This window comes from Trachypithecus francoisi, unplaced genomic scaffold, assembly GCF_009764315.1.
Source record: "Trachypithecus francoisi isolate TF-2019V2 unplaced genomic scaffold, Tfra_2.0 Lachesis_group5, whole genome shotgun sequence".
NCBI lineage: Eukaryota > Metazoa > Chordata > Mammalia > Primates > Cercopithecidae > Trachypithecus > Trachypithecus francoisi.
In genome coordinates, this window is record NW_022681470.1 from 62,722,739 (window position 1) to 62,748,493 (window position 25,755).

A 25,755-nucleotide genomic window follows, 5' to 3' on the forward strand; every position below is an offset into this window, starting at 1 on the left:
ATACTCAATAATAGCTGTCATTATTTTGACCCAGATCATAAGTCTCTGTAGGGAGAGAATCTTAACCCATAAATGCTTGGACCCATAGCACAATCCCCCAACAGAGGCTGAGTTAACACGCTGAGACCAGAATATAACCTCCTTGAGAGCAAGGACCCTGCATCTAGCATCTCGAGTGTGTCCCCGTGCACCAATTTCTCAATAAATGACTTTTTTTTTTTTGAGGCGGAGTTTTGCACTTGTCACCCAGGCTGGAGTGCAATGGCATGATCTCGGCTCACTGCAACCTCCACCTCCTGGGTTCAAGCGATTCTCCTGCCTCAGCCTCCCAAGTAGCTGGGATTACAGGCACCCACCACCATGCCCAGGTGATTTTTGTATTTTTAGTAGAGATGGGGTTTTACCATGTTGGCCAGGGTGGCTGTGAACTCCTGATCTCAGGTGATCCACCCCTCAGCCTCCCAAAGTGCTGGGATTACAGGCATGAGACACAGTGTCTGGCAATGCTGTTTTCTATCACACAATCTCTGCATTTTAGAGATATTTATTTATTTATTTTTTGAGATGGAGTCTTGCTCTGTCGCCAGGCTGGAGTGCAGTGGCGTGATCTTGGCTCACTGCAACCTCCACCTCCCAGGCTCAAGCGGTTCTCCTGCCTCAGCCTCCTGGGTAGCTGGGACTACAGGTACCTGCCACCATGCTTGGCTAATTTTTGTATTTTTAGTAGAGCTGTGGTTTCATTATGTTGGCCAGGACGGTCTGGATCTCTTGAGCTTGTGATCTGCCCGCCTCGGCCTCCCAAAGTACTGGGATTACAAGTGTGAGCCACTGCACCCGGCCGAGATGTTTCATTTCTTGTCACACTTTGGCCCCTTTCTACTCCTACGTGAGGAGAGGGTAAGGCCTATAGTGGGGCCGAAGACAACAGCTGAAGCTGCTTTTTGATGAGACGTACAGGAAACACCAACCATCTAAATAAACGTCCTCTTTATTTTACCAAATATAATTTATCAGTTAAGTTGACATTTGTCAATTCAGTTATAGTAACTATAAATAATTCTCTTAAGACACAGTTCTGTAACTTTTTAAGGATACGAGAGTAAACCAATATTGCTCCTTGCAGCCAGGCCAAAAATACATGCAGTTGGTACAATCGGGGAAAATAAATGAATCTTCCATGAAAGTCACCTTCATTTTCTTTCCCTCTCACCCTGCAGTCCTCCTCTGCTCACACACTCAGGGCCTGGGGCATGCCTATCCGTCTGCTTTTTAAGCAAAGGAGGTCACTCCAGAGTCTTCTGGGACTACCTGGCCAAATTCCAGAGATGAGGAAGGGGCAAGTGACTGGGGCAGGGGTGGCTGGAGATCACAGGGACACAGCCTGAGGGGCAGAGGAGCTGGTTTCGGTGCCTGTACAAGAAGAATCTGTGTGCAAGTGTTTTTTGAGGTGGAGGAAAAGACGAAAAAAGTCCAGAGGGAGGAGGAAAAACAAGCCCAGGCTGGTGTTAATGAACTCTGTTGGATACAACTCCAACTAGATAACCTCTAAAATTCCTTCCAATTCTACGGTTCTATGATTCCAGAAGGAGGCCTGGAGGTCTGGGTAGAAATGGAGGGAGAGAAAATATGGTCTCTGGAGGTCTAGGGCAAGTTCCTGGGATAAAGTGTGGTGTTGGTAGAAACAGGATCATTGTCTAAGCCTTCCCTTGGAGGTGGGCCCTTTAGGCTACAGATGGAAGGTTTCTGTGGAAGTTTCTGAGAGAGAAGTTAGAAAAAGCCTACATCCAAATCCCCAGATCTGTACACGTGTGACTGCAGATGGAGGCTCCAGTTTTCTCCCAATTTTGTGCTAGGCAGAGAAAAGTAGAAACAACCAGTTGATGTCCACCCTGCTAGTTCTAAATCCTCTTTTGGGTGCTTGGTGAGGAGAGGTGGAGGGAAGGGAATGTGAGGAAGGGTTGTTTAGGTAAATAAACACTGGTTGAGCAATGGGCTGGTGGCTCTAGCTGTGGTCAGCATTGCACAGAGTTGGGGTCTAATAAGGAGAAAGAGGCAGAAGAATCTGGCTTGAAGTAGATGCAAATACTTACAACGAGGAAACTTTCTCTGCCAGATTGAAAGGGGCACATGGCCTTTGTAACCTGGAGAATGAGGTGAGGTTAGAGCTGTGTTTCCCTTACCACTGGCTTGTCAGTGCCTGGTACAGTACCTAACACAGAGTAGGCACTCAATAAATACTGCTCAAAGAATGTTTCAGACCATGCTTGCCTGCAGGAGAGCTCATCTTGCAGAGGCTGCATATTTGCTGAATGAGCGAATGAACGATTGGTGAATGTTTGTAGGCAGAAGCCAAGAAAGAGGAAAACTGACCTCTATGGCATGACAGAATGAGTAATTTTAGGAAGTGACAGGGTCCAAGGTGATCAAGTGATTATGTTCTCAGGAGAAACGGCAGCAATGAGACACCCGTGGTTGTTCTCAACCTCCAAACCATTCTCCACGTACCCATGACCTGTCCCTAATCTCAAAACCCAACCTGGCAAGCTCTGGGGAAGGTAGTGCTTAGAGACAATTTGAGATGAAGGTTGAAGAGAGACAAAGAATCAGTCCTCTGGGCCCAGGGAGAATGTGGATTTTGGGGAACCTATAGGTGGACATGGGTCAACAGAGAGAAGAGTCCACTGTTCCATTTTTTCCTGAATATGACAATCAACTGGAAATGATCAGAGGGAGGGGTTGTTGATGTTGATCAGGCAAATGAACAAGAGGCATGTGCACACATTGAAAAGTCAGTTCACCTTACTTTTTCTGAGTGGGACGGTTAGGTCCAGAGGGCAAGAGAATAGAGCTGGGATCACAGGGGCCTGGAGCAGCTGTCTCCTGTCCAGAGCTTTGAAGTTGGTCCACTTCTACAAAAGTATGTCTGTGTTTGGGAGTGTTACTTATTCTTCTGTCCCTCTGTTCAACCAAAACCAAAAATAAAACAAAACAGATAAAAAGAAAACAAAACCAAAAACCCAGAGCCCACTCACAAAGGGTTTCTCATTAGGGCCAAGACAGGTTGCTAAAGCCAAACCCCATGTCCCCAGATTCCAGACAAAACTCCCTTGCCCCAGTCCACATCACCTGGAGGCACCCACCATGAAATTGCACTTGGTGATTGTCTCAAAAACCTACTTGTACTGCTTATCTCAGGCTGTCTGTCTTTCCTGGATTCTTGCTATACAAACTTGGCTCAATGTATAAAAATTCCCATTGAAAATAATGAGAATTTGGTATCAAAGTGAAGTCCTAGAAAGAGGTGGGAGTGTAGGGTGGAGTAGGGACAGGGGAACAAAAGAAAAATTTCAAATAGAAAGTGCAGAGGGATGGGGAAAAGGTTGAGTGACCAAGCTAGTCCCCGACATCCGTGTCTCGGTCCCCTATGAGCCAGAGGACATGGAAGCTGAGTGCTAGGAGCCCAGTGCCAAGCAGGTCCCCCAGAGCAGTCAAGTATGGGATGGAGAAGTTGTCCGGGTCCAGGCCCCGGCCCCACATCCAGTGCACCATCCAGTCTGCGATGTACAGGAGAATCAGCACCTGGGGAGACAAAAAGGGCCCAGCCTATAGCCATCCCCTCTCTCCAGGGGGAGCCAGAGGCCACTCGATCAGACCCATTTAGTGCCTCACAAGGCTTGGCTGGCCACAGTCCTTACTTTTTATCTTCCTCTCTCCACTCCAGCAACCTCTCTGTGTTCCTCCACCCAACAATTACCACCTTGAGCAGACAACAGGCACAATGAGAGTTCTTTAGAAAGGAAGATGCTGCTATGGCCCAGGGTCACCCACATCAGCGTTATCTTCTGCTCCCAAGTTTACCAAACAAGGAGCTTCCTGACCTAGATCCTATTTGTTGCAGGAACTCAGCCCTCTTGCCTCTAACTCTGGGTTACCTTATTCTGGGGTCACTCCAATTCCTGCCATGTTGGCCTTTCCAGGAGCCTCGCACGGGGCTGGCTGTTGGAGTCAGCTTTTCCTAAAGGGATGCCTTCTCTGGGCAGAGTGGTATAAGGACAGTGTTTGAAGCTGCTGCTGGCAGTTGTCTAAGTAACAGACGATCATCCCAAGCTGGCTTCCTCCTGACCCTTTTCATTCTGTTGTTGTGGCTTTCCATTCCATTTCCTTTCCATTCTTTGGGCTCAAAGAATGCAAGTTTATTTTAACATTAGCCCTAATAAAGGTGAATTGTGAATAAGTCACCTCAATGTTAATATAAAGCAGACAATGCATACCAATTCAAAACACATTTGACATGATCTGCGGCTTTGATTTGTATCTGTGCTCTTGCTTACCTTCTATTCATACAGATAATTAAGAATGACTCAGACCAGAATCTTGCTAGTGGGCCCAAGACCAGCAGCATCAACAACAGCTGGGCGCTTGTTAGAAATGCAGAATCTCTGGACCTCCTGAGTCAGAGTCCGCATTTAACAAGATTCACACGTGCTTTTAAGTTGGCGATGCCCTTGATCTAGAATACCATGGTGGGGCAGGCCTGAATCTCCTGGAATCTGCACAGTGCCTGACATTTGGGCTCCCTAAATGACCGCATCTGCGTGAGAATGAAATAGTTTCTGATGGTTAAGCTCCAAAACAGTCAGTCATCTGGGAGGTTTTACCCTTGACTATACTGTGTAAATACTGTGGTATGAAAATTCTGCCCTAAGGGATCCAGATGCGGGAACCACAGCCCTTAAGGGATCCGGAAGCCAGAAGTGATACCGATCTTTAGGCAATCTTGGTTGCTCTCCTGTCCTCTCTCTTTTTTTAAAATTTTAGGCTCTGCCTGAGAGAATCCTGCCCTCTCTCCAAGGAAGCCAGAGGTGACTCTTCACATTCTCGCCTGCCCTGCACACAGCTGTCTTGTGATACCACGGCCTTGGCTCCCCTGCCCTCCGTAACTTCACACCCTTTCCAGCAGCTGCAGAAGGGTCCCAAATAAAGAGCATGGCCAGGAGGCCTTTGGGACGTGCCCTAGGAAGGGAATGGTAGCAGCTGTCCTCACATTCCAGCCTCGCGAGCAGGCCCCAGGACACACGGCTGGGAGGAGGTGGCAAAGGGATCAATACGAGCCTTTACAGGGGATCAAGTGTCACGCTCTGGCCCTCCACAGATCTAGAGAGGAGAGCAGAGGCAAGAGTGTCTCCCAGGGTATTCATCATGAGTGATGGCACCGAGGCTCATCCTTTCCAATCCAGGCCAAGAGATGAGCTGAAAACCTCCACCACAGACCCTTGGCATATCCACCCCCACCTTCCCACCATGTGCTGCACTGGAACCCAGTAGCAACGGAATGCCACAGCTTGGCTAACTGCTGCAGGGCAACAGCATATGGCTGATTCTCAGCCCCGCCCCTGCCAAGATGTCCGAACACAACCTTTCTAAAGCTGGGGGTGAGGGGGCTGGAGGGACAGGTGTTAATCAATACACTGGCAAAATAAAATTATGGTCTGTGTATCATAGAATATGATGGAGCTGTAAGAAAATCAGGGTGTTGTTCTCTTTATGTACTGATATGCAATGATCTCAAAGATAAACTTAAGTGAAAAATGCAGGGTGCAGACAGTGTGTACAGTATACCACATGTGTGTAAAACAGAGGGAAATAAGAAAACTATATGTTTACTTTTATAAATACAGAATAGGTTTGAAGGACACACAAGAAAGGGATAATACTGATGGTTTGTGAAGGAGAAAAACAGATGGCTGTGAAGAAGAGGACAGAAAAGAAGACTTTTCACTGAGGTTTCACTATGAACCTTAAAACATTTTTGAACTATGTGACTGTTCAAAAATCGAATTCATAAAAATTTAAAAGGTAATAATAAGGGTGGACCTAGCTGTAAAGGGATAGCATAAGGGAGCCTTGTGGTGATGAAACAGTTTTCTGTGTTTTGGTTATAGTGGTGGCCACACAAATCTCCACTTGTGATAAAAACTGCATAGAACACACACACACACACACACACACACACACACACACATATACACACACACACGAGTGCATGTAAAACTGGTGCGATCTGAATAAGCACTGTGGATCATATCAATGCTAATTTCCTGATTTTGATACTGTCCTAAAGTTACTCAAAATGTTATTTTCCCATGGAGAGAAACTGGGTAATGGTATATGGGATTTCTGAACCTTTGTTTGAGAACTTCTTACACATCTGTAATGATTTCAAAATAAAAAGCTTTTACAATGTAATAATACAAGAAGGGAGAAAGTGTCACGGTATCATGGAATGGCAACTGTCACGGTATCATGGAATGGCAACTGTCACGGTATCATGGAATGGCAACTGTCACGGTATCATGGAATGGCAACTGTCATGGTATCATGGAATGGCAAGGCTAGACAGGAGCCGACAGATTATCTAGTACAGTGGTTTTGACAGTTTTTCAAGCTATGGGACCCTTTATGCAAATGAATTTCTCGAAAAAGACCAGCATGCAAAACAGAGCGACGTGGAACTCTGTGGCCAGTCGGGGTAGCATGCAAATCGCACATGCTCAGCATCCTACAACCACCTGCATGAAAACTACCACCCCCGGTCCATTCCTCTCAATTTACAAACGTATCGCTGAGGATCAGAGAACTAAAAGAACAGGGTCAAAGTCACACAGCATGTTGGTGACTCTACTGGGACTACCATCTGTTCTCCTGCACCTTTGTCCGGTGTTTATCAGCTGCCCCGACACAGAGAAAGAGGAGGTTGAGTGTCTAAGAGGCCAAGTCTGGCCTCCTCTCCCACCCCTGCAGGGCATCCTGGTTCCTTCCCATGCCCCTGCTTTTGCCACTTTGTACCTGGAGCAGTGCAGCTGTCATATAGAAGATGATGAAGATGAGTGTGAGGGTGGTGTGCCCGCCCTGCATACAGCTGATGGTGTAGAGGAACACCAGGTGTCCTGGGACCACGAGGAGGAAGAGGACCCGGGCTGAGCGAGAATTCACATCTGGAATTGGGGAAAAGAGGGTGTAAAGAGGAGGGGAGGAGAAGACCTGGCCCCAGAAGGTCTTTCAAAGTCAGGAGGGATTGCACCATACCCCAGGGCAACAGACAGATGAATATCTCTACTTCTCCATCCTGTAGTCTCCAGCCCCTAGGGTGCTCGAGGAAAAGACAGCCCTCCTGCCTGGGCACAGCCCAGCAGAGAAGGAGAACCTGTGGATCTGGGCCCCAGCTGTCTCTTAAGTGAAGCTCATCAACGGTAGGCCCACTCCCCCCAGGGCTGGGAGCCTGGGAATCTGCCGTTACCAGGGCTGAAGAAGGTGGTACAAGGACTGGGACAGCGGCGAGGAGCTTGCTCAGAGTTCTCTCCTGGCATTCCATTCATGTGCAGGAAGGTGGAGATGCGGCTGGCCTGCACTGCCACCAGATTGCCCCCAACACCTGCAGAGACAGATACGGGCTTAGACACAGATAGGGGTCAGTGGGAGGAGTGGGAACAAAATGATCTTCTCATTCTTTGTCTTTAATCTATAGAGGCACTGTCCTCTGTCTTAATTTAGGGTCTATATGGGCATCACCCATTCACCAGTCCCCAAAAGAAGAGTAAGACACTAAGAAGGCAGACAAAGATCCCTGCTTCCAAGGCATCTTCCAGCCTCCCTCATCCTCCCCTCTAAGGAGATGCAGCAGTTCCATGTTCCCCTGGCAAAGCTGTGACAGTGCTGGAAAGGATATGTGCAGATCTGCAGACTCAAGAGAGCCTGACTTCTCCACCAGTGCAGCATGGGCACCTGCCTTCCTACACAGCTGAGGGGATGAAGCCCTGCCTTGCCTCACCCCCTCTCCAATGCTCTGAGCAGACCCAGGCACCCTATGGTCATATGCTGGCTCTGGTAACCAGTTTCAAGGATCAGGTTTGAGCTCCAAACTCCGGAAACTGGTATCTCCGCCAGGACCTGTGCTGATTTCTCTGTTGCCCTCACATCCCAACCTGGTCCCTGCTCTTCTCGGTCTTGCTCTGAGCTCTGGGAGACTGGTCTCCATGGACTGCATCACCCAGTCTCCCTTGCTGGCTGCTTCCACTGTGTTTGTTCAGTGGGAGGCAACAGCAGGCAACCAGAGGGCAGGTGGAGGGAGAGATCAGGTATTTCTTTCCCAATCCCTCCCTGCTTTTCAGCATTGGCTTCCCCACGTTGGGGGCAAAGACAGAGCTTTCACTGGGCTCCTGGAATGCTGTTCCCTCCTTACTATGGTTTGAATATACTTTGTCCCCATCAAAACTCATGTTGAGGCTTGGTCCCCAAATGTGGTGGTGGGAGGTGGTGCCTTTAAGATTGAATAGGTTATTAAGATGGATTAATGTCTTTCTTGGGAAAGGTATAGTTCCCATGAGAGTGAGTTGTCATAAAGCAAGGTTTGCTTCTCTTGTTTTGCCCATTTTGCACATGCTCAGTTTTCCTTCTGTTTCTCCATCTGGATGTTTGGATGCAGCATGAGGCCCTCACTAGAAGCAGCTGCCCAATCTTGAACTTCCCAGCTTCCAGAACTGGAAGCTAAATAAACCTCTTTTCTTTATAAACTAGCCAGTTTCAAGTATTGTGTTCTAGCAACAGATAATGGACTAAGATACTCCCCTTGACCCTTTAGGACTAGAGGCTTCCCATTGCTGCTAATCTCTGGGTGCCTCAACATCCCTTATCTGTCCTTTTACTTTGCTCCCACCTCTGTAAGCAGTCCCTTCATTAAGGTCTTGAAACATCTGAGCGAGATTCTCTTGTCTACTGGAACCCTGACTGATACAGAAACCAACCCCTTAAGTCTCTTCTCCTGTCCCTTTCCTTTCCCCAGCCCTGCCCTCCGACAGCTGATGCCCAGACCTCACCATTAATCACAGGTGTGAAGACAGCCATTCCCGCAAAGTTGGGGTCTGAGACAGTCTTGTCCAAGATGAGGCCTCCCACACTATAGAGACATAAAGACAAAATGATGCAAAGACCACTGAAGGGTTCTGCCTTAGTCTCTGGGATGAGAGGTCCAGACCCACCTATCATTGGAGATGAAGGGAAGCACTGTAGCTCTCAGGAGTTCCTCATCGTCCAGTCCTTGCCTCCCTTGACAGGATTAGGTGCTGCTCATAACATTCTGACTGGGCAGTGACTCCAGAACAAGCTGGTGGTACTGGGTCAGGCAACCACCTCCTGCACCTGCCCTCTAAGTTGGCTGGAGGAGCAGCCTGCGGGACTATCTGCCGCTGAGGACCTCTGTTGTTCTGCCCACTCAGCATTTACTTCCCTTTCTGGTGATAGCACTGGGCTCCTCCTCAGGGAACCACCTCTCTCAAGCTCAGTGACTGTGGCTCAGGTGACAATGCCTCAATGATGGCTAGGCTCCAGGTCCATCCAATCAGAGGATCGCAGCCCCGAGGCCACGCTGACTGGTCTGGAGATAATCATGTCACCAGATGAGAAGCAGTGGAACTCTATACTGGGACTTTGTGGCATGGGTGGGAGAAAGAATCTCCCTTCCCACTGGAATTGGTAGGAATAAGAAAAGCATAAACCTGGGCTGCAGGCCATGACAGAGAATAGCAGAGTGGAGAATCACAGAGTACTGGGGCCCTGATCATAGGTATGTCCCTGAATTCAGCTGTGCCTTTTTGGTTCTCCAGGCCAATACATTCTGCCTTGGAATGAAACCCAGTTCAGATGGTTTCTGTCATTTTCAACAGAAGGACATGTGACTGATACACTAATGAACACATTTCTAGGGTCTGACCCCCACCCCCTCTCTCCAGGGTTTAAAAAGAAGTCTGTGGCAGGGTGGGAGTGGGGTAGGAGTGGATACTCAGGGCTCCAGCCTACCTGCTGATGGCCATGGCAATGATAACAGGCTCCCAGCCTGAGTACAACACCTCCCTCGTGGCTGGGCTTCGTCGGGCCAGCACCACCCAGACAGGCAGCAGGGCCACAAAGAAAGCACATACCAGTGGGTAGATGTATCGCCAGTGATCTGAGAGGGCAGAGGTGAGAGGGAGATAAGCACTGTGGTTCCCTACTCCAAGTTTCTCCCTGGCTCAGTCTGACAATGTCCCAACAGATCAATAGCAAGATTATACTAAATGCCAGTAAACACATGACCCCATTTGATCTTCACTGGCAGCTCAGGAGGTAGGTGGTACCAGCCTTTTTCATTTTATGGATGAGGAAACCAAGGTAGAGAGCTAGCCAGGCACTGAACCAATTAGGGACAGAGACCAGAGGACAGAGACTCTCGGTCTCTTGATTGGATCCCAGAAATCACCATCTCCTACCCGTTTCTTCATTTTGCAAGCAGATCCCAGCCTCTGGTTCCTTTCCTTTACTCTTTCTACCTCATCCCTCCAAGAGAAGTAAGAATATGCATGACCAAACAGGAATATACTTCTGACACTTTTCCCCTGACCCTGATGCCTGCTTGAATTTGAGATCAGTACTTAGCTTCACATCTCTAAGATCAGGAATTATTACAACCTGTGTTCAAACCAAATAGTTTAAGAACACAGAAGAAACTCTTGCACATTTCCAAACTACCATCTCTCTCAACCCCACCCAGGACTCCACCCGAGCCACCCTCTTGGTGGCTCACTCAGTTCCAGGTAGAGTCCCCAGCTGATGCCTGAGAGCAGCGCCAAGGTGATGAGGTCGCCCAGGCTGGCAGCAATGGGTGTGGCCACGTTGTCTGGGTTGATCCCAATCTTGCGAGAGCCGATGATGACTCCAATCATGATCATACCTGGTGAGGAAGTGGGAGGAGGGGCAGGCAGGGTGAGAAGAGATAAAGGAGTCTCAACAAACAAAAAGACAGAGTGGAGTGCCAGGTGCAGCCAACACCTCTGGGGTGGCACTCCTTACTCCTCTACGCCCTCCCTTCCTTACCCAGTACCAGGGAGGCAATGAAGGCTGTGGCCACGCTGCTAGCACAGAGCAGGAAGGCGTGCGGAATACTGAAGTGGCCATCAGGGATCCAGCCAAAGACGACAGCTGCAATGGACGCCAGGAAGCCCACCACCGTGGCCTGCACCTGGGGACAGGAGTGGTAACTTGGAAAGCCCTGAGAGCAGTGGGCTTCCTAAGCTGAGGTCATGAGCATCTGGGCAGACCTCTTCCTGGCTGGCAGTAGCCCCAGGAGGCAGGCTGGACTGCACTGTCCAGTCCTCCCAGGCTGGAAGGATGTCTTTATTTATTTAGGTTCACACCAGACACTAGTACTGGGCAGTGCACTCTGCAGGAGCCCAGAACATGTTATTGGCTGAAGGAGTGTGCCTCTGGGGATGGGAGTGAGGTTCAACAGAGTCGGAGCCTTCCACCCAGAGTCAAGACCTGGGCCTCAAGGGGGAAGGCTCCCAGTCTGAACCTGTGTGGTCTCATGGGGAGATGGAACAGCAGTGGCACAGGACATCTTGGCACTCCTGAGTCTGCTCATATTGCCAGGATCTGCTGGGACTCAAAGGCACCTGCACCACCAGAAACTGAGAACTGGAATGGGTGATGCTGGGCTCTCCTCATCTTGGGTGTTTTCTTGGGTAACCTAGTTACCTCCTAGAGCTACTCTGGGGGAAGCCAGCTCAGTGGGATACTGGAGATTTACTCAGGAGCCTGCTGGGGCTGACCTAAGCCTTTCAGAGATTCCTGACTAAGGGGAGGCTTAGCCCACCCTCTCTGGTCCCTGCCTTCTTACCTGGATGAGGGCCATGTTCCCAGTGATCATCCGCCAGAGCTCCTTGGGTGTGTCCATGTGTCCGATGTTGGCCTGGGAGAGGGAGGGCAAGGAGCTGGAGCTCCAGGCTGGAAAAGGCCTGAAGTTCCATCCATTAGGCTCCTGCCTAGATCATGAGGCAGTACATGTGGCCTAAGACTCTGAGAACAGGACCTGACAGTCCTGGAAAGGTGAAGCGGGATCAGAGAAACTGAGGTGAGAGGGAAGGAGCTAAAACTGAGCTCCTGCAGCTGGGTGGGGAATGGGAGGGGGGTCCCCTAGGCAGTCGCCTCTCTTCCTCTCAGGACACCAGCTGAGCAGAGGCAAATTCCATTCTTTGCCCTGCTTATCTGGGCAGCCCATTGCTGCATGGGTCAGAACAACCCAGTCCCTGACTCTGAAGCCAGCCTGCTATCCCAAGGAAAGAAAGGTCAGCTGCTGGTGCAGGACTGAGGCTCCAAGAGTATTCGGGAAGGAGAGGGGGGCATGGGCCAGAAGTTGGGTAGGGCAAGTCAGGGTGGGTTAAGTTGGATGCCACTTCTCTCTGTCACCTTCTCTAGACTCTTGGCCGTGCAGGGACATCCCAGGCCCCCTGAGTTTTATCATCTCCCACCTCCAACCCAGGGTCCTGTATCTATTCAGGCCTGGAATGTCATGGCTCAAGACTGCGGGAGGCAGGAGTGACGAGTAGTTCCTCTCTGTCTGTTCCCTTAAAGAAGAGCAAGCTGCCATGGGTAAAGGGAATGGGAGGGCCGGGGAACTGGGGGTGCTGGGAGGGCCTGGCTCTGCTCCTGCCCAGCTGCAAAGCAGGGCTGGAGATCAGAGGAGGCCCCCATCTGTGCGGGTGGAGGAACCAGCATGATGCCTGCCTGTCAAAGCTGCACAAACAGTCACGAGGTGGTTGAGAGGTAGGGGGTGGGGCAGGAGTCCAGGGGCGGCTGGGACATCCAGAAACCAAGCCTGGGAACCACTTTGGGCAGGGAGCCCCTGCCCAGGAGCAGGACACCCAGCCTGGGATCTCCCTACACCTGCCCAGCCAGGCCCTCCCTTCCCACCCCAGTCCCACACTCCAGGCCTGGGTAGTGGAGAAGGGCCCATAGCCCTCTCCCAGTCTCTGGCTCGGTGCTGCCCAGAGTCCTCTCTGTGCCCCACTCCTCCCAGCCAGGACACTCACTGCAGTGGAAAGCCTTGATGCCAGGGTCATTTCCAGGTTCCCTTTGAGCCCCAGTAGCGCAGGCACTAGGATGAAGACTTCTGTCACCTTCTGGAAGACTTCCCAGTGCTACAAGGTGAAAACAGAACCCAGGAATTTCAGTGCCCCAAAGGGTGGGCATTGAGGTTCAACAGGTAGTCTGAGATCAGGAGTTCGAGGAGGAAATAGAATCAGCAGGGAGTGAGCACGCTAGCCACCTTTCCTGCAAGAACCCTGGAACGAAACCAAGCTCATGGTTCTTCAAACAACACAACCCCCCTTCCTGCTACCCAGAACCAGGAAGATGGAGAGGGTCTCCGCCGGTTGGGAGACTCTCAGTCTGGCACTACCTCCTCTGTCTGCTTTCCTGGAGGTGGGTGGGGAAGGGTAACGGGGACCCACACAGCTGAGCTGCCCTGGGCTGCCTGACACCCTAGAAATCCTTTGCAATCCCCCCTCAAATTGCAATCCCTGGCCCCTTTGCTTTCAGTCCAGTTTCTCTGTTGTCTCAGCTGTGGAGAGTTGGGCTCCACGGGGCTGGGGCCGAGGCTGGGGAGATTAGAGAGTTTGTTTGGTTTCTATCTCCAAGGGCTTTGGGCCTCAGCCACAGCAACTCTCCTTCTGAACAGGCTCTGAATTAAGTTGTGCCCCCCAAACCTCTGAATGCTGGCCTGTAAGAGGCTTTTTATTCCTCTGTGCACTGCCTTACCCCGCATACCTTCCTCAGTCTCTCAGTTAGGAGAAGCAAGTGTACTCCTGTAGGAAGCGCCCTGGACTGGGAGTCAGGAGACCTGAGTTCTAGTCCCAAGACCATCAATCCTGGCTCTCCTACCAATGTCTTTGGTTAACATCTATTAAGGACTGATTATGTGCTAGGCTAAGTGATCTCCATGTATTTCTCTTTTAATCATCTTAACAACCCAATAAGGTAGGGGCTATTTTATTCTTATTTTGTGAATGAGGAAACTGGGGTCCAGAGTGTATTCTACTAGTTAGTGCTAAGAAGATTGCAGGAGCCGGGACTGGCTATTTGAAAGCTACCTTACTTGCAACTGACACTGAGGACTTGCAAAAAAGGTTAGGATTGTGTCTCCCTTCCTGGCCCTAACCGGGTAGGTGGTTTCCTTTATTTGTTTTAAGAATGGAAAGCCTCCAGGTTTGGAGAGGGAGGAGGAGGCAGGCCAGGCGGATATATATGGGTTGGTCTGGGTATCATGGCTGGGAGGCCAAGGACTATGTTGGGCAAGGGCACTGGACCAAGAGCCTTGGGTCTCCGACAGGAGACAGCAGGGACGGGCCTCCTGCTTATCTCCCCAATATGCCTCCTCACGTAGACCAGCTGGACACCTTAGACAAGTTACAAGGGCCTCAAGCTCTTGAAAAATGTTCAATTCAGGGACCAGTCAGATGGTCTCTCAAGGCATTTCCAACACCCACACTCTGTCGTGAAAGATGAGCAGTGGCCAGGTGCGGTGGCTCACGCCTGTAATCCCAGCACTTTGGGAGGCCGAGGCGGGCGGATCACCTGAGGCCAGGAGTTCGAGACTAGCCTGACCAACGTGGAGAAACCCCGTTTCTACTAAAAATATAAAATTAGCTGGGCGTGGTGGCACATGCCTGTAGTCCTAGCTACTCGGGAGGCTGAGACAGGAGAATTGCTTGAACCCAAGAGGTGGAGGTTGCAGTGAGCCAAGATCGCACCACTACACTCCAGCCTGGGCAACAAGAGTGAAACTCTATCTCAAAAATAAAATAAAATAAATAAAGATGAGCAATACTGTAGATTAGTAAGAGATCACCTCATGCCCATTAGGAATGGTTACTATTTAAAAACCCAGAAAATAATCAGTGTTAGCAATATGTAGAGATTGGGCTGGGCGTAGTGGCTCATGCCTGTAATCCCAGCACCTTGGGAGGCCAAGGCGAGTAGATCACTTGAGGTCAGGAGTTGGAGACCAGCCTGGCAAACATGGTGAAACCCTGTTTCTACTAAAAATACAAAAATTAGCCAAGAGTGGTGTGCACACCTATAATCCCAGCTACTGGAAAGGCTGAGGCAGGAGAATCGCTTGAACCTGGGAGGCAGAGGTTGCAGTGAGCCGAGACTGTGCCACTGCACTCCAGCCTGGGTGACAGAGCAAGACTCTGTCTCAAGAGAAAAAAAAAGCATGTGGAGATTGGAACCCTTGTGCACTCTTGGTGGGACTATAAAATGGTGCAACTGCTATGAAAAACAATATGGTGGTTCCTCAAAAAATTAAAAATAAAACTACCACATGATTCAGCAATCCTACTTCTGGATATTTATCCAAAAGAATAGAAAGCAAGGTCTTGAAGATACACTAGTGTGCCCATGTTCATTGTAGCACTATATGCAATATATGCAATAACCAAGAGGTGGAAGCAACCCAAATGTCCATCAGGGAATGAACAGATAACAAAATATGCAAAGTGTGGTACACACATACCATGGAATATTTCTCAGCCTTAAAAAGGAAGGAAATCCTGTCATATGCCATAACATGGATGAACCTTGAGGACATTACTCTAGTCATAAAAAACACTGTATGATTCCACATATCTGAGGTATCCAAAGTAGTCAACTTCTTCTTTTTTTTGAGACACAGTCTCACTCTGTGGCCCAGGCTGGAGTGCAATGGCGCAATCATGGCTTCAGGCTCCAGCCATCCTCCCATCTCAGTCTCTTGGGTAGCTGGGACTACAGGTATGCACCACCACACCTGGTTAATTTTTATATTTTTTGTAAAGACAGGGGTTTCACTATATTGCCCAGGCTGGTCTCGAACTCCTCGGCTCAAAGGATCCTCTCTCCTAGACCTCCAAAGTGTTGGGACTACAGGTATGAGGCACCGTGCCCAGGCTAAGCAGTCAAATTCATAGAGGCAGAAAGAAGAATGGTGGAAACAAGGGGCTGGGGTAGCAGGGAAAAGAGTGAGTGTTTAATAGGTACAGAGCTTCAGCTGGGGAAAATGAGAAGTTCTGGAGATCTGTTGTACGAGGTGAATATACTTAGTACTATTGAACAGCACACTTAAAAAGGGTTAAGACGGTAAATTTTATGTTACATATTTTTTACCACAATAACCAAAAAGCAAGGCTATCAGAGGGGGTGGGGCTAGGGCTTGAGACCAGGAGAGGCTGGGTACTGGGTGGCCCTATAAGGCAAGAATCTCTCTTTTCTTGTCAGAGCTCTCTCTGTGTGGATGGGGTGGGAGGCCTCACAAGACCCTGGGGAAGGGCTCATTTCAATGGGGCTGGAGCCTACGCTTGCCTGCGCTCCTGGTCTGGCCAAGACCTGGGACTCTCCTTAGGGAAGCCCCACCATAAGGACTAACAATGGGGAGGAGACAGCCCCCCATCTCAACAACAGTTACTGGGCTTCCAGGCAGTCACAGGATGAGCCAGCCCCCTCCAAACACTGAAGGGAGGTAAATCCCTTCCCACCCTCAGACCCCCCCAGAGTGAAGGCAGCCCCAGTGAGCCCCATCTGCCCTGGAGCAACTTGGGGACTGTTACTCTTGAACACGGCTGGTACATACCACTGAGGCTCCAGCTCCCTGCAGTCCGGCCTTGCTCTGCTTTGCCTCCTGCTTCCTCCCAAACCAGCTCCAGAGAGGGGAAAAATCCCCCTCTTCTCCCCTTCCTTGTGGGCTTTCAAAGCTCCTCTCAGAGCACAGCCTCAGATCTCATCTTCACTCCAAAACACCGGCTCCACCCTGCTGCCAAGCTGCCAGCTCCCTGAAAATCTCACTTCTGCAGGTAGGTATATTTTTTAATGTATATGTACTCGTAGAAAGAAAACACCCAGAAGACGACTCCACATGTATGCAAGCAATGTTTTCTGAGCTGTTTGTAACTAATATTGCTTGCTTTTATTATTATTTAACAAAAAATGTATAAAGCTCAGCTAAGTTCCTCTGGTTGCTACCATAAGCACCCCCAAATCTCTCCACCTCCCAGCACAACGCACCCTCTCCTTATAGCTACAGGAGGACCTACAAAGTATGGAGTTTTAGGAGCATGGGATGAGAGACAGACAGGCAAGGAGAGGGAGCAGTCACAGTAAGAGTCCCTGTGCACAAGTCTTCCCGACTCTTACAGACTGGAACCTCACACTACCTGACCCTGGGCCAGCAAAGCCCCGAGTTGGCACTTGGGTCAGAGAAGCCAATTCCTACACACATACTTTCTTCACCCACAAACCCTCTCAAAGCTGCAGCTCAGGCAGAAAGCCTCTGACACATGGGCACGCATAGGACCCTGGGAAGAGATGCTGGAGGCTGGAGATGTGGAACCAGCCCAGGAATCAGGGTGGCCCTGAGGTTAGGAGTAGGCAGGATGTGGCAGGGGCAGACAGTAAGCAGCTCTTCTTCCTCCTTTGGCCAAATTCAGCCCCATCCTGTTCATCCAGGCTGGGAGTATCTGCCCCTGAAGTCACACCCGTCCGCCAAGCAGCCACCCACGCCTTCCTGCTCTGACGGGGATGAAAAAGGGCACGTTCCGGGAAGTGCTGCCCTGCTTGGGGGTGAGGGGAACATCTAAATTTTAACTGCTTCTCAGAAATGCAGCCCCTCATCTCTTTCATTCTCTAACCTTGGGGCGAGGGGCTCATGGATCCCTGGTATTCTGGAGGTGAGGGAAGAGACTGCTTCCCCCATAGCCAAAACGAATCCTGAGGCACAGCAATCCCAAGTCTCGATCCTCGGTGGTCCTGTCAGTACCTCTTCCTTGCCCTTCCAATGCGCTTCTTCCATCCCTCACCTACTCCAAGCTCATACACTGACCCCGAACTGCCTTCAAGGGTTCTGGCCTGAACCACCTCAGGAGGGTAGCAGCAGGGAAGAAAGTCAGAGCCAGGAATCAAGACATTAAGAAGACTTAAATTCCCAGATACAAGCTTTAGGCTCCAGGCTGTGGGAGAATCGGCTCCTGTGGGAGAAGCTGGGCTGGAGCTGATCTTTTAGGGTAAGGACTGGGTCATATGAGATTGCAGTAACCCCAGGCTTCACCTGTCTGAGGCTTTTCCAAGAGGCATCCTCTAGGTGTCCAGGAAAGGGCTTTAGGGCAACACCTGGATATACAGTGCAGTACAAAGCAGGAGCAAAGCAAATGGGTCCCTGACAGCAGGCAGGGGACAGAGATGGGAAAAGCAGAAGGGGTGGTCAAGTGAAGCAGATATGAGTGTCCCGCCTAGGGATGAGCAGGCCAGGCCCAGGAATAATACTTCCTTCCCACTCTACTTCCCCAAGGCCACGCTTGCCATCCACTTTCATTGCTGTAGACTTCTGTATACACAGCAGGGTCTGCTTTGTTCGAGATCCTTAGCAGGTGAGTAGTGAGCTAAAATAAGGACCCATCTTAATCGAGCTGGGAATTAAAGTGCAGATGGGCACACTACTTCCTGCCACCCCATCCCTCACAAAGGTTGACAGATAAAGGGAGTGAGACATCCGGAGCAGCCTAGGACCAAACTGGGCAGATGGGCACAAGGCTCCTGCAGTGAGGAGGCTCCCATATCCCAACCCCCTTCAGAAGCCAACACCAGGCCCCACCCTGCTTCCCTTCCAGATGCTGCAGGAACTTTCAGCCATGGTTGGGAAGTTAGAGCAGATGGACATCCATTTATTCTTTTCCTACTTTGGGCCAGCACCAGCCCCTTATTTCACTGCAGATGCTGCTGTGCACATTTACCAGAGGGCAGATAAGAGGAGGCAGAAATGAGCCTTCTAGGAAGAGAGTGGGTTTTCTTTTTCTTTTAAATTAAAATTAAAATTTAATTTTTTTTTTGCATTGCGTTGGTGAAAAAGAAAGCAAGTTTTCTATAGCAGCAAGGAAAGATGGGGGCCCTGGACCAAGGAGACATCTGAACCATGGCCAACACGGATTCCTGCTCAGTTGCTCCAAGACACTGGGGACACTCCATAGCCAGCTTCTCCAGATGGCCCCAGGGTCTTGGGGCACTTTCAGACTCTGTCTTCCTGAAGGCCATCTTAGCTTATGAAGGGGTAATATAGGTGTGAATCCTTAGAAACCATCCTGCTCTTCCTGAATCTGAGATTGTCAGTCCTGCTTCACTCCCGTGGATGTGGAATAAGAATCTCTCTGTGGTCCCATGTCTTGGTCCCTCTGCACTCACCCCCTCCTGCCATCTCACTGTTGCCATCTGCAGGGCCTGCTCCAGCCAGAGCTGTAGCAGGAAGACTGGGGGAGGAGGACATGGACAAACCTGCCATTGTCATCCACACCAAGTGGACCCTAGCTCTGGGGTGAGCCGAGGTGCCACACTGACAGCAGGTCCAAAGGTTCCCTACCTAGGCCTCTCAATGTCTCCAGCTCATGGGCCTGGAGTGGGGGTGGGGCAACACATCAGAAGCTTTGGAATCTAAGTGTGTGGGATGGGTAGGGGTGGGGTGTGTATGTGGGGGTCCCTCCCTACGCCATCTAAGAACTTGTATTCTTGCTCACTTCAGAAGATAACTAATTAATCCAGATTCTAGTCCACCTAGTTCTTCAAGAAAAGACAAAGAAAATAGGCTCCTCCTAGAGTCTTTTTTTTTTTGAGACAGAGTTTGGCTCTGTCGCTGAGGCTGGAGTGCAGTAATACGATCATAGCTCATTGCAACTTCAAACTTCTGGGCTCAAGTGATCACTCCTACCTCAGCCTCTCAAAGTGCTGGAATTATAAGAGAATGCCAACATGTCTGACTAATTTTTTTTTTTTTTTTTTGGTGGAGATAAGGTCTCACTTTGTTGCCCAGGCTGGTCTTGAACTCCTGGCTTCAAGTGATCCTCCGGCCTCAGCCTCCAAAAGTGCTGGAATTATAAGCATAAGCCACCATGCCCAGCCAGAGTTTTTTTTTTTTTTGAGTGGAGTCTTGCTCTGTCATCCAGGCCGGAGTGCAGTGGCGTGATCTTGGCTCACTGCAGCCTCCATGTCTTGGGCTCAAATGATTCTCTTGCCTCAGCTTCCGAGTAGCTGGGACTACAGGTGCCCGCCACCGTGCCCAGCTAATTTTTTGTATTTTTAGTAGAGATGGGGTTTCACCATATTGGCCAGGCTGGTCTCAAACTCCTGACCTCAGGCGATCCGTCTGCCTTGGCCTCCCGAAGTGCTGGGATTACAGGCATGAGCCACTGCGCTTGGCCCCTTCTCCAAGTTTTTAACCAACTGGTGAACCATGGCCATGGTGAAGGCCACAGGGGTTAATGATGTGGGCTCTAGGGTCAGATGACCAGGGACAAGTTACCTAATCCCTCTAAGCTACAGGTTCCCTACCTACAAAATGGAGATGATTATGGATCCTACCTCATGGGCCTTCAGAAGAGCCCCCCAAATGCTTCCCCACTACCATTATTATTATCCAGAAAATAAGACAACCCTCTTCAGTTCACCTCTGGATGCTGGTTCTGCACCCCTTTGTAGGTATCCAACCAGAATGCAAAAACTTCAAGAATGAGAACTGAGGCCACAGGAAAGGAATAGAAGAGGTGGAGGAAAATGTTACCCTAGTCTCTTTCTCCTCCTCCTACTGTCCCAGTCACTGCCCTAGGGGGAGGAGCAGCCACTAGGGTGAGGAACCCAAAGCTCCAGCCTGGCTTCCCAACCTCCATGTAGGAATAATCTTCAAGGTAACAGGTTTGGGGAAAGGGGAGGCAGTGCAAGGCACTTCGGCATGACTTAAACATCATTCTCATGAGCAATCAAAGGTTCAGGGTTCCCCTGAAGGGCTCAAGTCAAAGTACTGTATGTGCACACACTATCAAGAACCAACCGGCCGGGCGCGGTGGCTCAAGCCTGTAATCCCAGCACTTTGGGAGGCCGAGGCGGGCGGATCACGAGGTCAGGAGATCGAGACCATCCTGGCTAACACTGTGAAACCCCGTCTCTACTAAAAAATACAAAAAACTAGCCGGGCGAGGTGGCGGGCGCCTGTAGTCCCAGCTACTCGGGAGGCTGAGGCAGGAGAATGGCGTGAACCCGGGAGGCGGGGCTTGCAGTGAGCTGAGATCCGGCCACTGCACTCCAGCAGCCTGGGCGACAGAGCGAGACTCCGTCTCAAAAAAAAAAAAAAAAAAAAAGAACCAACCATCTTCAGTCTCCCGGACACAGGCATGGCGAGACCTACCAGCAGGACTCTATATCACTGTGGTCTGTAGGGTTGGCTTGGCACAGGGAAGGTGACGCTAAGCTTCGTGTACTTATGGGAGATATTATAGTCAGGGAACACTGGGGGTCCCAAAAAGCAAAAGGCAGATCTCCTCCTGCCTCAGTATTAATATTTCTCTGAGTACCTAGGACAGAGGCCAGCATTCAGCAGGAATTTGATACACATTGCTGAATTACTTAGATAAACCCAGCACCTTCAAAAAGTTTGGTGTGCCACACTGTGCCTAAAAGACTTTCATCTAAAAACAAAACTTTCTCTCTTGGACCTGGAGGTTCTTTATAAGTCCTGACTCACAATAAATTAACACAGCACGTCTCTGGCTCTTAGCTTCCAGGTCCCTCCAACTCTCACCCTTCATTCTACCCAATGTCCTCAAAAAGAACCCTCTTTGCCCAGGGCAGGTTCAGAATGACAGGTGAGGAGCAAAGAGGAGAGACAGTTCTGCCCAGGCCTAGTTACATTTTGTCCCCATTTACAGCAGATAATTAGTGCTTTTGGGTCCTGTTACACCAAATCTCCAAATCATGCATCAGACAGCAAGTGTCCACCCCCACCCCCCCAAGGGGATTATGCCAAGGTTACAGGAAGATAAGCAACGCAAAATGCCTTCAAGAGCCTTCCCACTTAATTTGAGACCCTCTTGGCAGCTGAACAAATTCCTGCCCAGTAGGGGGATGGAGGAGAGGCTTGAAACTGAGCTTTCTATTATGGGTATCCTTGAAACCACAAATGCAGGGGAGAAAAGGCATAAAGAGGAGACCCTTGTAAATGTCTCCTACTGAGCTGGGCTCGGCAGGAATGCTTGGGAGAGATGGCAAGCAACGACCCTGTTCCATCTGTCCTCTCCCAAGTCTGAGCTCTGGAGCCAATTCTGTTTCTATTTAGCAATACTGCCCTGACTGCCTCCCCGGGGCTACTCGGCTTCCTTGAGGCTTCTGTAGGAAGGAACTAGACCAAGAAGAAACCAAGGACATGATCCAAAGGGAAATAGTATTCTAGGAAGCAGCAGCCACTTCTGACAGGGAGGTAGAGAGGAAGTTCCCAGTTTCCCAGCAGGCAAAGGTGGCCCTGGGCTCACAGTCAAGAGGTGCCCTACTCAGGTCCTACCTGCACGATGTCCAACACCATGCCAGCAGCCACGGTCCCAAAGCCTGCCAGAAGGAATGGAAACAGCACTTGCAGCCCGATGGAAAAGGAGGTCTCCTTGAGCGGGGAGGGTGGCGCAGGGCCACGGTCTGTGCTGACGTCGTCACTTTCGTTGCTCTGGCTCCCGTTCTCCAGCAGGGCGTCCTCCTCCCGAACCCCCTTGGCGTTGGCCCGAGACTCAATCACCACCTCTACCCCAGCCCCATCAGGCCCCAGGAACTCTGAGGTCCCAGCCAAGGGCTCTCTCCCTGGGCCATCTGAAGAGCAGGGAGAGGCAGAAGGGCCAGTCCCATTCAGTTGGTGGACGTCCTTCGGCTCTGGCTTAGAGGACATGACAGGCAGGGAGGAGGGGAAGGGAGAACTTTCCTCTCTTCTTTTTGCTTTCTCTCTCCTTCTCTAACTCGGGAAAGAACTTAGTCTTGGGGTGAACCCAGGCTTGGGCGCCGCGGGACCTCTTCCCACGGCTCTCCACTCCTACCAGGCACTGCAAAAACTGATCCACCAACAGGCAGCCCCATCAAGCACTGAAGCCGCAAGCTGGGCAGAAACAAGAAACTCCTCACCAGACAGCCACTAGGGGTGCAGATGCCTGACTCCAACCCACCAGCTCTGTGCTTGAAGAAAATGTATCTGTTCTCTTATCTTCTTTGGTTCTCAGCGGCAGGCTCCTCGGAGTAGGGGGCATCCAGAGTAGAAGAGCTCAACCAAAGTCTGGGGTGGTCTCTGAAATGGCCCCTCCTCCTTGAAAAGCAGCTTGAGTTCAAATCTTTCAGAACACAGTGCCGGCCTGGGGCTGTGGCTTCTTCCCACTGCTTTGGCTGGGCTCTGTCAGCTTCCCACAGCTCCTCAGGCTCTGCTGGTCCCAGTGCAGCGTCTGCTGTCTTTCCCTTCTCTTCCAGAAACTTCCTCTCTTCCTGGGAAGAGCTAATACCTCTTCAAATCCCTGGTCCTTAAAGTCACGAGAATCAGTGTGGAACACCTTATGTGGGAAGGAGAAAGAAAAGAAAAAGAACATTACCTTATAGCAAAGGACAGCTCCTATTGGGAGAATTTCCCCCCAAGGCAGTTAGGAGTTCGTCATATAGTTAAAGAGTTTGCTATTTGCCTCCCTTTTTCCGCAAAAATTACTTAGTCCTGCACTGCTCCATCTGGAGGCTCAGCAGGAGTTATCCCTGCCATCCTCCCCACTAGCAACCCTCCTGGGGAATCACCACCATGGTCACCAGCAACGAGATGTGACCAGCCTGGGATTGGGAAGATGCCATGCAGGTGCCCTCTGCATTGTTTCCTCAGCAACTGAGGGTGGGTATGTATGTCCTCAGCAAGACCCCTTCTTGAATGCCCCTCCATTATTTAAGTGGGGTCCAGTTACAAATTCAGTCACAAACTCCCTGCCACACAGCCACCCCTGTATAAAGTGACCGCTTATCATCACAAGACAGCAACAGAAAGTCACACAGGGCAAAGAAACAGGGAGGAACTGATTGCTGCGTGAAGTCCCCCAGACCCCAGAACGCTCTAGCTTCTGAGAAAACAAAACAAAGCTAGGAGGACTCCCTGGGCAGTGGGGCAAGCCTGCCAGACCAAGGCCAAGAGCCAGAGGCCTACCCACTCCTGCCCTTGAGAGTCAACAGTGTTACAAAGAGCTCAGACAGCTGACTCGGGTCCAGGCCTCTGTCTCTCCCCCTCTCCCCCTGCTCTTGGCCCTGTGAGCTTGTCAGATAGGACAACGGAGTTATCTCAGTTAGAAGGGACAGAGCATAAAATGATTGCTTATTATCCACGCATTTCAGTTAATTAGGCTCCTCCTGTTCTCCAGGGTTACTGAGAGTTGGATATAGTGGAATTCTTAGAAACAAAAACAAAAAAACAAAAGTAGCAATAAAAAAAAAACCCCAAACAAAAACCAAAGCACCGTAAGCCAATATGCACTTGCTCCAAATGCATCTCTTTAGCTGTAATGGCTCCACTTCTCTTTGCCGAAAGGAATCCCCAGGCTTCCTAATTCCTCATGGACTCTCATCCTATTCCATTTCACCAGAAGAACTCTTATTCGTAAAAAATAAATTTAAAGAGAGTTCCACCAGGTTAAGAGGAACAGGTCCTTAAGTATTCCAAACACACACAATTAGTCAACTTCAGTTTAGGAAAGGCGGTATCAAACCCCAGAAACTGGCCCAGGAGAACTGTTTCCTCTATCAATTCAGTCACCCACCAGGGCTCCCTTTTTCAATCTCCTTAAACACAGTACTGTGGTTCTTTCAAACTCCCTCACCAGAGATCCAGGAGGAAACCTCTGAGTCCTAGGGCCCCTATGCCAGAAAAGTTTCTGAGTCCGCTAAAAGCTGACACCCCGCCTCCCTCCTGTGTTCCTGGCAGGCCACTGAACCTGAGAGGGGGCTCGCAGGAGGGGAAGCCAGTCCTCCCTCACCACTCCCCCAGTAAAGAGACTTCAGACCGGCCTAAGGCCCTGGGACGAAAGAAGCAGAAGTGAACCAGGACGCCCTATCCCCTCCTCCCAGGCGGGGACAAAAAAGACCCATTTTAGTATCCCCAACCCCGAGGAGGGAGAGAAAGTAACTGGGTGGCCTCCTCGGTCTCTCCACCACTCAGATTCAGCAAATGCGCTGCGCGCCAGGACTCCCGCCCTCCACCACCCCCTCCCCGCCCCAGGACCCTACAGGACTGACCTGCCCCTCGCTTGGGAGGAAGGGGGGCGCCTGGCGAGTGGCAACGGGGCCCGTGGTCTCGGGGGGTGCAGGGTACACCCTCTTCTCATCACTCCTCCTCGGCAGTCCTCCTTGGCCCCCGGCGTGCCCCCCCCACACCCCCAGCCAAGGCGAGCGTCCAGCCGCGACACCCGGCTGGCTACATTTCGCTTCTGCGTTACAGCGAGGCCGCCGCTCCGCTTCCACGCGTGGGAGGTGACCGGGGAGGGCAGGATATACCGCTTCAGGCCCGGCGGGGGGGCACCCGGACTGGGGACCGGGGGACCGAGCTCACTCGCCCCCAATCGCTTCTTGCCCGCGGACTTGGGCCCAACTGGTTGGCTGCCGGTGGCAAACGTGATCTGGGGCAGACTGGGTGGCAACCCCCCTCCATCAAAAATAGATTCTCGGATGGACAACAGCAGCAGCCAATCAGGGACTGGGGAGGGGGCGGGATCACCCTCGGCCCGGCCCCTTTCCTTCGCTTGGTGCCCAGGAGGCGGGGCGCCGGGGAAACGCAGTACGAGTAGTGACGGGAACTGGGAGCCGGCTCTACGCGCCTGGAGCGCGCGGGTCCCAGCGCCCATCGGCCCGGGGTCCGGGAGACCCGCTGCCCGAGCTCACTGCGTGGTGCTATCGCCCCCGGGTCCGCTGCGCCGCGCCGGAGCCCCAGAGGCCTTTGAGAGGCGTGTGCGACAGTGCGCGTCCTCTCCTGCAGCTGGATGTTTCCTTGGAGCCTCTGGGCTTCGGGAAGACCGGCAAACGTCCCTGTGGAGCCAGCCAGCCAGCCACCTC

General features: G+C 51.0%; 1 protein-coding gene across 1 annotated transcript; it reads right to left on the reverse strand.

The window, feature by feature from the left end:
* Positions 1–972: 972 nt before the first annotated feature.
* SLC41A1 (solute carrier family 41 member 1) lies at positions 973–25,336 on the reverse strand. The gene is made up of 11 exons (XM_033199938.1): positions 24,943–25,336; positions 22,214–23,231; positions 12,900–13,007; positions 11,708–11,779; positions 10,906–11,050; positions 10,616–10,762; positions 9,853–10,000; positions 8,874–8,953; positions 7,298–7,432; positions 6,847–6,995; positions 973–3,579 (listed from the first exon to the last, which is right to left on the reverse strand). The coding sequence occupies exons 2-11, from the start codon at positions 22,583–22,585 to the stop codon at positions 3,394–3,396; spliced, it is 1,542 nt and encodes a 513-aa protein (XP_033055829.1). The 5' UTR covers positions 22,586–23,231; positions 24,943–25,336; the 3' UTR covers positions 973–3,393.
* Positions 25,337–25,755: the final 419 nt, after the last annotated feature.